The sequence below is a fragment of the Aythya marila genome, assembly GCF_965140915.1.
Source record: "Aythya marila genome assembly, chromosome: Z".
NCBI classification, from domain to species: domain Eukaryota; kingdom Metazoa; phylum Chordata; class Aves; order Anseriformes; family Anatidae; genus Aythya; species Aythya marila.
The window spans coordinates 37,607,094-37,621,772 of record NC_139080.1 but is presented as its reverse complement, the minus strand read 5'-3'; the positions used below and the strand labels follow the sequence as shown (position 1 = coordinate 37,621,772).

The window sequence follows — 14,679 nt, the reverse complement described above, 5'->3', positions numbered from 1 at the left end:
CAGGAGCAAAGGGAATTTATCTGAATACAGGAAATCAGCTCCTTATTGTTAGAGCTTGCAAACATGTACAAGTAGCATTGCTGGATCACTGATGGCATTGGATTATGTCCTGAGTCTGATGTGTACAGATAGAATACTTGCTATTGTAGACAATGAAACTTCCCTCCTGGAGTTTGTGCTGCACTGGAATGTATATTTTCAATGGCATATTTCTGAGTGCTTTGTACACTTGTAAAGATATTGACAAAATTGGTTTAAATGGTTTTGCTTGTGGCAGTGGCTACTACCAGATTTACCATACTCAATTTTATGTTTTTGCCTGGGGTGGGGGAACTAAAGTACTTGGATTCATGGCTACTTCTGAAGCTTTGGCATAAGTGTTCTGAAATAGAGAAATAACTAACTGAAATGAAAATCATGAAGTCAGCTGAATCCCATTTTTGAATATGAAAGAAGATCATATTCAACTTGGGTGATAAAATCTTTCTAATAGTAACTGAGCTGGAAGTGAAAGAATCTAACATGGGTGTGTTTTCTCTTCTGGGAGAACATCCCAGCAAAATTATTAACATTATTAAAAAAAAAAAATACAAGAAAACAGCTTTTGCCAATTTTGAACAGTAACTAGATAAGGGTGTGGTCTATTATTTATATTTTAGGATCATAGCTATTGATATGTTTAATATAGAAAGCACAGCCAACACTGTAGAGCAGCATGTAGTGCTGCATTACTTTGGTCTCTGGCACAGCTCTACAGTGCAAAGAAAAAGAATGGCCAAAGAACATGGCATAGACCAGTATAATGAATAGTTTTTTGGAAGAGTAAATATACTCTGGATATTTCTACCCTTTGCTGCAGCCTTTTATTTTGCTAGGTCTGTGATGCTACTTCTGCTTACATCTGGATGCCTGTCTGATTTTCTGTTTATTTTGAGTTATGAATTGCCTTATTGTAACAAAAACATTGTGCAGAGCTTTCATCTGGATGACCCAGCTGCTTCTTGCAAAGCCGACTAGCAGCACAAGGTAACTTCTTCTGTAGGAAGAACAGCTTAGGAATGGGCATTAACCTCTGCCCCCAGCACCAAGATCCAGAGGTGAGGGGGATGGACAGCAGTCCATTTTGATGAAATGTAACCTGCAGCAGCTGGGCAAGCAGCTGTCAGAGAGGTGGCGTAACCTTAAGGGTGAGTGAAGGAGTACCATGTTACTCCAAGTTGTGGAGAAACAGGAAAAACAGTTCAGTCACCAGTTTTCTAGTAGTCCTATTTTAGTGTCTGTGATTTAACATAAAAGGAAACTGATAGCTCAAATGTGGCAGCTTCAGAGAGCATGCTGAGATATGGTAGCCACTTACAGAAGCATCAACAGAAGCAGATGTAAGAAGTGTTGTCAATGGGACTTTAAGTACAGGAGGCACCCAAAGACAAGAAAGCTCTACTACAAAAGCATTGGACTGTATGATTACTGGATGCATCCTGGATCAAATGGCAATTTCTTAATGCTAAAAAGTTTTTTTTTTGCATGTTGCTTGAAGAAGACATCCTGTTTTTCAACAGGCACCCTCCTCAGGTGGTTTGGCTTAAGTGTTGATGCTATTTTTGGAGGCTTAGTTTCTTTTCAGGGGTCTTTAAAAACCATGTTTATGTAGAAGTTGTAGTATGTGTAGATTTCTGGTACTTATGGTAACCAGTATAACTGGAGAACAAATGCTTTCTTACAGTAGACAATTCAGATCTGTCCAAATCCACACAGCTATAATCATTTTGATGAAGTGAAGCCCTGTGGATTGATTTATTTATTTATTTTACTTCATTGCGTATGCTGCTTGCAGGAGGGCTTCTATATGCAGTTACTTTACACCAGTCCCCTGGGACAAGGGAGCAATGTTTATGGTCTCAGCAATCTAAGTGATTGACAATTTGAAGTGTGTGCATTGTGTCTTAGTTTAAATAACGAGTCAAGGAATAGCTTTCATCAGAATTTTTTCCTGTACTGCCAACCTCAGCTTCTTTATGCCTCTCACTGTGGTTTCAGATTAGTGTAATAAATTTATAAGGTTCAAAGTGAAAATGCATTCTTAGGGTGTTACGAAATAACTGGTGTTAAAGAATTAAAGTCTATTCAAGCTCTAGAATCTTAAGCATGGGGAGGAGTGTGACCTCTTTCATGAGCTAAGTTTTCCAACTAAATGAAGATGAGTACCGGCTAGTATTTTAACATGGTAGCATGAGGTAGACCACCTCATGATTGGTTCATTGATCTAGTCCCTCCAAGCAGCAGAGTGAGCTGGCGAAAGAGATAAGAGCAATCTTTTCTCCATGAATGTAGAAAGAAATGAACTAATAGCCACTGTGTGGGAAGCATAGCTGTAGAACAGGGTTAATCAATGGTGGTTTCACTTCAGATGCTGTCTGCTCACTGTCTCATTCACAGAAGTGGCATAAAAAGGCATCTCTATCATTTCATTAAGCAGAGTTTAAAAACCTGTATTGTTTTACCTGTATTTATTTGACTTACAGTAGTACAGAGGGTGGGAGAAAGCAAATATCATCTTGCCTTCCAGAATGATAATGAGGTGAAATTTCTGAGGCGAAGAGTATGACCATTATAGCAGCTGCTTTATAGCACCTGCAATAAGCCAGGCATCACCATCTTTGACCCAGAAAGTTCATAGGCTAAGCTTCAGCTGCAATAAAGTGAGTCATAAAAAGGGCTAACAGATAAGCAAGGACAAAGTTTATATTCATGCAATTCTATATGACATTCCTAGGATGTCTACTTTTAAAGAAAGCAAAAATGTGGAATTACATTATTCATGAGCTCCTTGTGGGAGAAGAATGGGAAAATAGCTTTGTGAATAAGAGTAGAGGGAACAACTATAAATTAAATGAAGCCTACATTTCACACAGTTCTTCTCTGTTCATGGTTTGTTTGTTTTTAAATAATTTGTTTGCTGACAGCAATAGCCCCATTCAGATACAGAGAACTTGTTCATACTTTAAAACATTTCTCTTAAACATGTTTACCATATCCAAAGTCTTTGTTCACTGTGAACACAGTGGCTCGTTAAGTTTGCCAGCCATTCAAATCAGTGGCTAGTTAGGTTTGCTAGACATTTACATGGAAGCTGCAATGACCTTCAAATTGTAATGGAAATAGTTATCTGGCAACATGTAACATTCTTGTTAGTAACTGTAGTACCTGTATTACTGTCATCCTTGAATTCTTTTCCCTGTTTTTAAAGGACATATTTTCATAGTCTTTTCAATAGCCCTGTACCCAGTTGTTAAATAGCTTCAGTTCATTTTTGTTGTTGTTACCTGAACGTAAACGGCCTTTACACATGTTATATCTATCTGGTTAATGCTTTTTTAATGAAAATAAAAAATACAAGTTTTGGAGAACTAGCTTGAAAAAGAATATTTGTAGGAAATATAAAAGTTCTGCTTATTGGATCATGCACAAACTTTATACCTGATTTGAAAAGATTTAAGTTTTCATTTATTTTCCTGGTCTGAAACAATTTCATCTTGGAGTCATGTAGAGAGAGTAGAAGACCCATCTGTACAGAACAATACTTCATGTAACAGTACAACTTATGCTAAAATATTTATTTCTGATGCAGATATTCTGTATTCTGAACTGTGTACTGTAGTATATTTTATTGCCCTTAAGCCTTTCACTATACTTTTTAACTCTGCATATCAAATCTCATCTCTATGGGCCTTTTAGCAAAGATATAGGACAAATACAGAGCAAAGATACAGTTAGTTGTGACAAAAAGGGGCAAAAATAACATTTCATCAGAATGAAGACTTTAATCTCTTACATGCAGGGATAAAACTGTGGAGAGGCCATAGGCAGCGGTGGAAGAGTAAAGTTTCATTTTCAATATGTTCGTATCATGGACAGCCAGGCAGATGTCTAAAATAAAAAGTATAGGAATACTAAAGGTAGAATTCTCTAAGCGTTATGAGACATAATGAAGATATTTTCTTGACTGAGGAGAAAAAAAAGGCATTACAATAAGTTCCACTATTATTTGTTAATCCATTACTTTGACTTGTTCAAAGGGAGGTGATTCTCCTCCGCTGCTCTGCTCTTGTGAGACCCCACCTGGAGCACTGTGTTCAGCTCTGGGGTCCCCAGCACAAGAGAGACATGGACCAGAAAGTCCAGAGGAGGGCCACAGAAATGATCAGAGTAGAGAGGGAGACTTTATTGCAGACTTCAAGAATGTTAAAGGGGCCTACAAGAAAGATGGGGTGGGACTCTTTACCAGGGAGTGGACTGACAGGACAAAGGGTAATGGCTTTAAACTTACAAAGTTAAAATTTTAAATTAGGGTTTAAATTAGATATAAAGAAGAAATTCTTTACTTAGAGGGTGGTGAATCAGTGGCACAGGCTGCCCAGAGAAGCTGTGGATGCCCCATCCCTGGAGGTATTCAAGGTCAGGCTGCATGGGGCTTTGGGCAACCTGGTCTAGTGGGAGGTGTCCCTGCCTATGGCAGTGGGTTGGAATTAGATGGCCTTTAAGGTCCCTTCCAGTCCAAACCATTCTAGAAGCCTGTGGTTCTACATAGAGTAATCCAGATAGGGTGACCCCACTTGTGTTCAATTTAAATGGGACTGGTGAATTCTGTCTGGGAGGATCCTGGAGCTCTTTATCACCATTGTACCTCTTCCTGAAATGTATCTCTTTTTCCTTTGCTGAACTGTTCCCATTTGACAGGCAATTGGTGGCAGGTGGAAGAGAACTGTCCCTACCTGCTTTAAAATACTGGCATTCTGGAGAGATAGGTGGAGGAGGTAAGGGCAGAAGAAATGGGTAATTTCTCGATTTCTATGGCAGCAGGAATTGTAGTTATCCTTAATGATATACTTGCATGCGTTATGTCTTAGTATCTACATTTAATCTGAATTTATGTGAAAACATTTTCTCTCCTGAAACAACTTTTGTTGAAAAACTAGGCTGGGGAGAAACTATACCCCTTGTTGACTGTGGATTGAAAAGAAGCCCAGGGGTCCCACTACCAAGTAAAGAATGTGATTGCCATATGACAAAGCACTGAGCTAGCGTGCCATTCAGTGTCTATTAGGATATATTCAGGAAGTGATAATATGTTAATTTTGAATAGGCAGGCTTTTTGCTAGTTCAGATTTCACTTACACTCCCTCAGCCAGTAGAAGGACAACCTTAAACAGCATGAAATTTGCTTTAGCCTGTGATGGTGTGATACTTGCATTCAGCTAGGCAGCTGACATAACGGTTTATATGAATCAGGGAACTGATCCTGCTGAAAACTTGCTCTTGTATCAGCTCTTTTGTAATTTGTCTGGCCACATAGATGTTGCTGTTGGCACAGTGTGATGGGTAGCTTGCATATATTTTGTGGACTGGAGAGTGGACAGCAAATCTTTTTCAATAGCAGCATTAGAAGTAGGTATTGTTTTAAGTCAATAACACTTAGGATTTGAGTTGATCTGAGAAAAATAAGGATGTGTGCTTATGCCCATTCAAGTTTATGCTGTTAATGTTTCAGAGGTGGACAATTTCAGGCCTGACACATTAGGATTTGCAGTACTAGGGTCAGTAAAAGATAGTCCAGTATGAAACTGGCAACATTTTCATGGGTTTCTGTCCCACTGTCAGTACAAAACATAACATTGAGCACACCTGTGCAGTAAGTAGGAATAACCTAATCAGTAAAAGAATCAGTAAAAGGAGGATGATAGGCATTTGTTTTGTTATTCCACTTTAGGTAGCAAAGACAGTTGTCAGGGCATACATTATTTGCTATGAATCCAGTTAGTTCCAGGGTATATAATTCATGAACTGAAGTTGTTCATCTTCCTGATTATTCTCATTCTTTGATTTCTTAGAGCTTCAGAAGGTGATGGTAACCTGGTAAATGATCCAAGAGTTGCTGCACAGTTACAGCTGATAAATGGGCCCAAGGCAATTTTGTGAACATCTGCATGAGACCACTATAAATATATATAAAAATATTTCAGTCTCTACAAGGGAGAATTCTTGGCACAGAAGATTGCTAAACTTTATTGCTTTTTCTACAGTAGGGAGTATTTAAGAGGAATTGAAAGATATGAGGGTTTTAGGTTTGAAACTAGACTTTGCTTTTATAAGCATTGGAAGAGGTGCCTGAGTAAGGAAAAAATGAATGCTGAGAGTGGATATTTGCCATTTGCATTGGTCGACACTGACTTCCAATAAATATATATATATAAATAAACAAATATATATATATTTTAGCAGTTCAGCAGTGAAATGGATGAATCAAGAACATTTTCCCTAAGGCCTGAGGAGCAGCTCCTTTTCTCCTCCTTGGATTCCATTCTTAACCACAAAACAATAATAATAAACAATAGACCAAAACAAGCATTTGTACTGAGATAAATTCCAAGATTTTTGTTTTCAGTTTAAGGCTTGTGGAAACAAAAAATAGCCTTGGAGGAGGGAGTCTTGGTTGACCAGCCTTTGTGAGGGTTGTTAACTCATGACAGTAGTTCATAAGCAATTGACCTGGGTCAGCAATTGCCTTCAGCATGCTGTAACTGCTATCAATTTGTTTGAAAACAGTTTTTAAAATATCCTGAATAATTAATAACATTGATTTTCTGTTAAACCCATTGCTGTGATTATGGGTGATTACTAATGTCACCCCTGAATAGGAGTGGAAATTCACAAGAAAATAACCTTGTAGATAAGGTCTGTATTTGCAGAAATCCTACAGAATTTTTTTTACATGCCAGAATGGTGATCCAGTACTGTCCTCTTGGAATCACATTACTGGGTTACCTGCCTTTTTATTTGTTTTTTGAATGTCCTGTCTCAGTAAAATAGAGTACTGGGTTATCTGTGGTGTGTTTTCAGACATAGTCCCACACTGTGGCAGTGAACAGGATAGGGGTCCAGCTATGAAGCACAGACTCTTTTTGTATGTGTATTGGTTTGATCGAAGTTACATAATTACTGCTTTTGTTGGGCATTAATCATTCATGAATAGAGGCCTTTTTAGGAAAGAAAAATGTGAATCATCTTACAACACAAGCCAAATCTTTTTTACTAGTCAAAGTATCAGTCTAAGAACGGTGGCATTGTTTGTTCCCACCAAATTGCCTGTTCAGAACTGTTATAAAAGTGAAAGTTTTGCTTGGTGTGCAGTCTTAATTAATGAGGAACTACACATCTCCATATTTTCTTTTCTAAAAATAAGCAGCGACTTTGCAATAGGCTGTTCTGAGAACTAAAACAAAAGTAGTTTTGTGTACATTAACTCTTTCTTATGTAATTCCCACTCATTTCTGAAATGTTTTTGTTTGAGTGCTGCAATAGTTCTGATCATGGAGCTTTTGGTGTTTTTTGCTTTGCTGATAGAATCTCTGGTTTGGTCGATGGGAGACAAAACCTGAAAACAGGCATCAAAATAGTGTCTTCAATTTAGAGAAAATATACCATGCTAAGGGAAGATATTTCCTTCCTGACAACCTTCTTTGCCTTCCAAATCATTTCCATTAGTCACTCTTTCCATATTTTCTTCAGAGTTCCTTTCTTGGGCAATTTCTTATCTTGACTCACTTCTACCATTTTTTTTATCCATCAAAGCAGGATTGTCTAGTCAGCATGAGAAAATATCAGAGATGAGCTCAATTTGCGTATATGGTGTCTAAAACAATCTGGCACTGCCCATTTGAACCCTTCTGTCCCCTGCAAACCTTGTTACTTGAATCTAAGTCACTTAAGTCTTTTCACTCTCTGTGCATAGATTTTTATAGAGATTTTTTGTTCCTCATCACTTTGGTTTCTCTCTGGATTCCCCCCAGTGAGTACACCTCTTGTACTGACTGCTAACCAGAATTTAGTAAATAAATTTGTACCCAGAATTTGTATGTAGAACAGCAGCTAGCATAGTGACTTACACATTGGCATGCGAGTACATTCCTATGGAATTTGTAACTTTTTTTTTCCCCAGAAGAGAATGCATGCAGTTTCAGACTCAGGAAGGGGTTTGGATGTCTAATTATATTGGAAGTGTCCAAGTTAGAACCTGATGTCTACATTCTTTAGACAGTTTTAAAGCTCTCAGTCTGTACAATCAGAGTATTTTTTTTGTGGCTTTTGCTACAGCATAGTATTTCTTTAAATCTTGTAATTGAAAAAAAAAATCTCTGGACAAATGTTCTCTGCTCTTGAAGGCAAGGAGGTAAAGATGATGTAACATTGTTATTCTGATAACGATTACGTGTTTAGTGTATTATATTACTGATAAAGAAATCTGTTTGTAGCAAAACTGATGCTTGAATTCTTACTTCCTATGCAGACTGCATCCTCAGCTATTAAAGGTGCTATCCAGCTGGGAATAGGATACACAGTAGGAAACCTCACATCAAAACCAGACAGAGATGTTCTTATGCAAGACTTCTATGTAGTGGAAAGCGTCTTCCTACCCAGGTAAGGACCAGCCTATTCAAAATACTTTCTTGCAGAATTTCATAATGGAACTCTACCTAAGTACTTCAAATAAGGATTGGTTTACGATTCTGACAAAATGGGGTTAGAGTAAGCTTGAGGTAGGAGAACTTGAAAATGCTCCCGTCTTCAAGTTGTCATTGAAAATGAAGGTAGGGAGAAAGCTGGGAAGATCACACTTCAACTGAAGAGTTGAGGCATGTCTTATCTAGAGAAGGAAAATAATTGTGACACTTTCAGTTAAATGAGTTGTTAACTACAGTTGAAAGTGATTGATGGATCTATATAGCAAGTATTACACCCAGCGTTCACAAATGTAGTTTGGGCTCTGAAAACTGAGGATAGTACTTGCAATTTTGTTGAGGTTTTATCAAAATCAATGCAAATTCCAGTCCCACAGGGTTAAGAGTAACGTAAGATGCTAGCTTTAATATAGCATTCTAGCCAGGATTTTAGCCTGTGACTAGGTTTGGCTCTTAATAGCATACTGCAAGTTGTGCACCATTACTGCCTTGCATTTGGCAATGATGATATAGAATCTGTAATAATACAGTTACACTGATGAGAGAAATCAAGGTCATCTTCATTTGTTGGTTCAGAAGCTGATGTACAGTGTCACGTAACTTCAAAGTTACTTATGGTATGAACAAATAAAGCAGGTATAGGAAAATAAGAAACATATTTCAAAGCCAGGAGGATGTATTCTATTTAGTGTTGTCTGGACTTCCAGAATTACTAAGTACTAGTAGTGTCCATTATTTTTTAAGGAGATGCTATCTATGCAGTAATTCCTGAATTTGGAAATATTTAAAGTCTTTTTTTTAAGTTCGGTTCATTTGCAATTTGAATATTACTTCATAAACTGTTTCTAATAATGTTCAGAGATTATTAATGTCACTAAACAGGAATTTAAACTGACCATGAATGAAATAATTGTAGTAGGTTGAAGTTGACCTTTGCTGAAGTAAATTTTCTAGTTTCAACTTCTGATTTCCTCTGAAATGAGGTATCTTTTAAGGAGTAGAGGTATTTCTTATGTGAAAAGAAGCATTTACATTACATTTGTAGGAATCAAGGATATCCCATATCCTGTGTTCTGTTGTTAACTCATGTCTGTACACAACTTTGTAGTCTTTCTCTTGGGGATTAGATAAACATTTATACATTGCCTATGTGCATGTGTTTTCATACACTGTAACCTCAATTTTTTCTTTGTTAAACTGAGACATTTGCATATCATGTAAATAAGTGTATTCTTTGTTCTGAAAAATGGAATGAGCCATCATATTTGTAAACTTTGCAACTGTGACAGCTGTGCAGGATTCTGTAGTTGTTTGTTTGGCTGTGATACTGACTTCGTTGTTCATGAAACACAATGAGATATACGTGACAAAACTGTTTTATTATATAGCCAAGCTTTTTTGGGGAAAAAAAAGGCTTATCTGTATCTTTTTTAACATTGTTCCAAAAGCCAAGTAAGATAAAATGATTTGTAGTCACCTATGAAACTTCCATGCTTGTACACTTGAAAAAGAATTTCCTTGATTGTTTGGTACTGGTTTTAGGGGAGAACTAGGAGTGATCCCATCTGACTGAGAAAGAGAACAAAGACTGAAGTAATAGCCTGTTTGCAGTAACATGAAATTTATCGTAAAAGCTGTAGTAGCACCTTTGTAGACAGATACCAAAAAAAAAAAAAGGAAAAGGATATGAACGAAAGAAATAGCTGGATCAGCAAGTAGTCAGACTTGTTGGTTTTGAATAGCTCTCTAGTAAGCAGGAGTACATAATATAGTAACTCGTCTTGTCTGTAACAAAGAGCCTTTCTACACATAGCCCTAGCTGGTAATACTTTCTCTGAAACTAAGAATTGGCTGTCCATAGCAGTCTCTTAAAAACAATCATGACACTTCATTTCTTAAACTAACAAACAAATCTCAAATTTAAAGTCTTTCTCTTGTCTTCACATAACATGTACGTTCATCTAAAGTATTTTTGATCCAAGGTGGTATTAATATGCATAAATCATAATTTAGTATTACATGTAGTGGTACAGGCTTCTTTTCTGATGGCCAAGGGTACCGGCATTTTGAGTCTTTAACGGTGGCATTATATGGGTAATTCCTGACTCATATCTGTAGCTGGCTTCATTACCATAGCTGGTGGTGAAAAGATAAGATTGCATGTCCTCTTTTTTTTTGGCTTGGACTGGTCAGGATTGAAAGACATAAGTTCAAATTAGTTACACCAGCAGATGCAGTGGGCTGACTACTGTTGGGAGGTGATGAGCATCCAAGAGCAAGCTGAGATGAAGTAATCCTTTCACCCAATACCTACAGCTGGAAGAGAACCTGTCGAGGCAGTGCATCAAGCATGGTGCAGAACGTTGTTACTTACCAAGCAAGAAGCAACACTTTTCCTCTTGCTTGGGGTATATATAATTTAGCTGCAACTCCAAGCAGGGTATTAGCTGATATTCCCCAGTGACGTCCAGATCTGGCAGGTGTGATTTGGAAAGAGAAGTGAGAACAGTTGTTTTGCACAGTCACAGGCACACCTGTTCTTTTAACAGCAAGATGAGCATTGTCATAGTGCCTGTGATAAAATAAGCCTGAGCTAGTAGAAATGCAGCAAAACAACAGGCTGTGTTCCAGTGAGCAAAACAGTATCATCTGAGATGTTTTAGGGAAAAATAGCTAACAAACTAACAGTTGTTTTATAAACTCAGTAAGTGACCAAAGAGCAATAGTCTCTGCATCTCCCTCAGCCCCTGAAGTAAACCTCAGTACTTTCTGTAGCCCAGCTTTGGTATCCACAGGAAAACGCTTTCAGCACAATTCACAGTGAAGGAGGGAGGAAAGAGGCAGGGAAGAATGGTCAGTTCAGAATTGAACATACTTGCACTATTTACTGTGGGAGCTGTTGTAAATCAGGATTAACCCACAGATTGCAGGTTTGCCTGGCTCAGAGTTACTTTGTAACTGGGTTTAATTGGGTTATAGGTTATCCCAGATTCATTTAGGTGTTTGTTTCAGGAAGTGACTCTCAGTGAAGTATGGGTATCTTAGCAGAGTGAGTGGATTTGAATTGCAAAGTTGCTTGGTTTCATTTGTACATTGTGGCAACTGAGGAGGTGGGAAAGTGCCTTTGGTACTTTCTACTTTACATTGTCCCTTTTGTGACTTTCCTTTTTTTTTAATAGGGAGTTTATACTGTGTTGCTTTTGGGAGTTAAGTGAGGTGTTAATAGGGGTTGCTATAAAAGGGTGTATTTAGAACTACAGTCCGAACTGAGTTTAAATGGCACTGTGCAAATGTGCCCTTTGTGCTAAAAAAACAAATGCAGTTTGCAGTGACCCAGTTGATTCTGAAGATAGGACATCTGAAGTCTCAGCCTAACTCCCTGCATAGGCTGAAACCACAAGAGAAACTGCTTTTAAACACTGCTTTGAAAATACAACAGGGAGTTGCTTATCTGGTGCTTATCTACAGCAGCAATAGCTGGAGGATTCAGTGGGAAAGTCATGCATCCTGGCTGCTCTCTATCTTTCCTCCCTCCTCTGTCCCATATTTCAGCTGTGTAGGGCTTTTTCTGGTCTTCCTGCATTATGCTCAGTGCCTCTGGCGTCAGTTGGAATCAGTTCATCTCTTGGTGTGACATTTTGTTCCCAAATCAATCACTTGTGCAATGTGGTTACGGTAGTATTTTGACAGCTATCTAATTTAAATTCGGAGCTAAGCTCCAGGTAGCGTGGCCATGGTTGGAAAGCCTTGGTGCAAAGCTAACCAGCCCAGCTGTGTCTGGCACTGTTGGCTCAAGCTGGTTGCTGGGCCGTGTGGCTGTGCAGCTAGCTGCCTGTGAACTGAGAATGTGGGCAGCTTGCTAAGCAATTCCAGCAGACACTTATTAGGTAGGCATGTTTTCTGCAGTGGTTTGACAAGCCACTCCATACTGTCTGCCAACTTTGGCTAGTCAGTAGTATGCAGCTTCAGAAATTCAGAGCATTTGGAGAAAAGCAGTATGTTTCAGGCTTCATGTCTTCTTGTTTTCTCGGATACAGGCCACTGCTAAGCACAGTTGTCTTTGACCTTTTTGCAGCAAGCTGTTAATAAGTCTTGTGCACTTCCCTCACTAATATGCTGTATTTACAGGATCTAGACCCTGTATGTTATGAACACTTGTGGTTTCTAATTAAAATATTAAGTCTGTTACATGTTTTTGACCTGAATGTGCCCTGCAGCTACAGTCATTTGTACAAGGAACTTGTTCAATTGCAAATTGCTTTCTTCTGATGCTAATGAAAGATTATTCAGTGCTTTCTGCTATTTAATATCCAAAGCTTAATACTGTGGTAAGGTAGCATGTGAATGACAGCCCAAATCAGCAGTGGAAATTACTAAGAAAAGTAAAAGTTTGGGCAAAGTTTAGGGTTTGTCTGGGTTTTACCTTACCTCAGAGACTGAAGTGTACTGTCTTCTGGTATGACACTTGGCCTTGGGAATGTCTTTGTACCAAACAGGTATCATAGGTTTTGTGATGGACCAAACAGTGTCTTTTTAATTGAAGAAGCATAAAATACTTTGAAAATTACATGTGAATAGATTCAAATATTCGTATCAACACTTAGTTGTTGTGTAGTTCATGTGAGCATATCTGTTTCCAATTGGGCAGTTTCAACAGGCAGCTAAGAAGGTTGCCTGACACCTTTTATAAAGAAATACTCTTTTTTTTTTTTTTAGTGCTTCAGTCACAGAGAGATGCAGGATGGATTACTTGGATAACCCAAGTTAAGAAACTTTTTTTCATGGTTTGTGAGTAGAGTGACAGCAAAAACAGGAGGAAGCAGTTAGTTTCCTGTTTCAAAACAAATAGTATTTGAAATGGTGATACTGTGGCAACAAAAGCAAAACCCACATTCATTATGAACTACTGGTCTTGCCCACTTACATTAGTATCAAATTCTTGGTAAACCTGAGATACTCTGGATACTTGTGTGGTTACATGACCTTGCAGGCCTACTTACCTATTCATGAAGGACTCAGAGATCCCTTGTATTAAATGCATCTCCAATTGTTTGTTAAATAGTCATATCATCATAAGAAAATGTCTTTGTATTCAGCTGTTCCACAGATACCACTGGCTTGTTTTGAAGTTAGTTGCAATTCACAGGTCTACTTTACAGCTGCCTCTGCAGGGGACTGCTTAGCATAGGGTAAATAGTAACCAAAAATATAGCAAATACAGTGAGAAGCAAGGATATTACCACTGGACTTTATCCCACAATGTGAAAAAAAGCAAATACACACCTATTTGTACAGGTAGCCATAATACTTATTTCTACCATATGGGAAACAATTGTTTTCCTGAAATAATATGTAGGAAACAAATATGCCAAAGCTGTGCCTGAACTACATTAGCACTGGTCTATGAGTGTATTTGTTGTATACAGTTAGTAGCACTTGAATACATCTTGATGGGTTATAAATGAGCAGCTTTTTCCAAGAACAGTAGCACTGAGATTGGATACTCTTTGCTAGTTTTTAATGCTGGGAGCATTTAATGTTAGATGTTTTATTGTGATTTTCAGACTTCAAAAAAGCTGCTGTAACATGAGAGAACTGATATTCTTCTCTTCTTTTGTTTCTTCTCTTTACCTTTTTTATATACAAGAAGGTTATGTGTGGATCCACAACTATACTATGACTACTTACTTTGTAAACAGTTACATCACAGAATATTAACACTGCTCTTTGCTGAATGCTTGTTATCAAGAGATGCAGCTCATCTTCCCTGCACCTTCAGATAAATGTGCTATCTCATGGGCACTTCCCACCAGGGTGAGGCCACAGAAAAGAAAAGCTGCCAAGGAACACATGTGGGTGTCCTGTTTAGCAGAATTTTTGCAAGCCACAGGGTTAGCCATTGAAAATATAATTAGTGTTAGTTCATTTTTAGTTTGATGTTGCACCACCTATATTTAAATCAACCCACATCATTTATTAGAAGAAAAGTTAAGATGCACATACTGTTATTTAAAAATACATATATTTCATAGAGTCATAAATTGGGTTGGGAAAGGACCATTTAAGGTCCATTTGGAAAGGATCATTTAGTTCTAACCTCCCTGCCATGGGCAGGGACACCTCCCAAAAACCAGGTTGCCCAAAGCCCCATCCAGCCTGGTCT

General features: G+C 38.0%; 1 protein-coding gene across 8 annotated transcripts in view; it reads left to right on the top strand.

Moving 5' to 3' along the window:
• PIP5K1B (phosphatidylinositol-4-phosphate 5-kinase type 1 beta) overlaps positions 1 to 14,679 on the top strand; it is a 109,611-nt gene that overhangs the window by 44,877 nt on the left and 50,055 nt on the right. For all 8 annotated transcript variants that reach the window (XM_082783067.1, XM_082783070.1, XM_082783068.1 and 5 more), the window contains one exon: positions 8,345 to 8,475. In XM_082783067.1, coding sequence (XP_082639193.1) covers positions 8,345 to 8,475 — 131 coding nt within the window. The remainder of the gene's footprint in view (positions 1 to 8,344; positions 8,476 to 14,679) is intronic.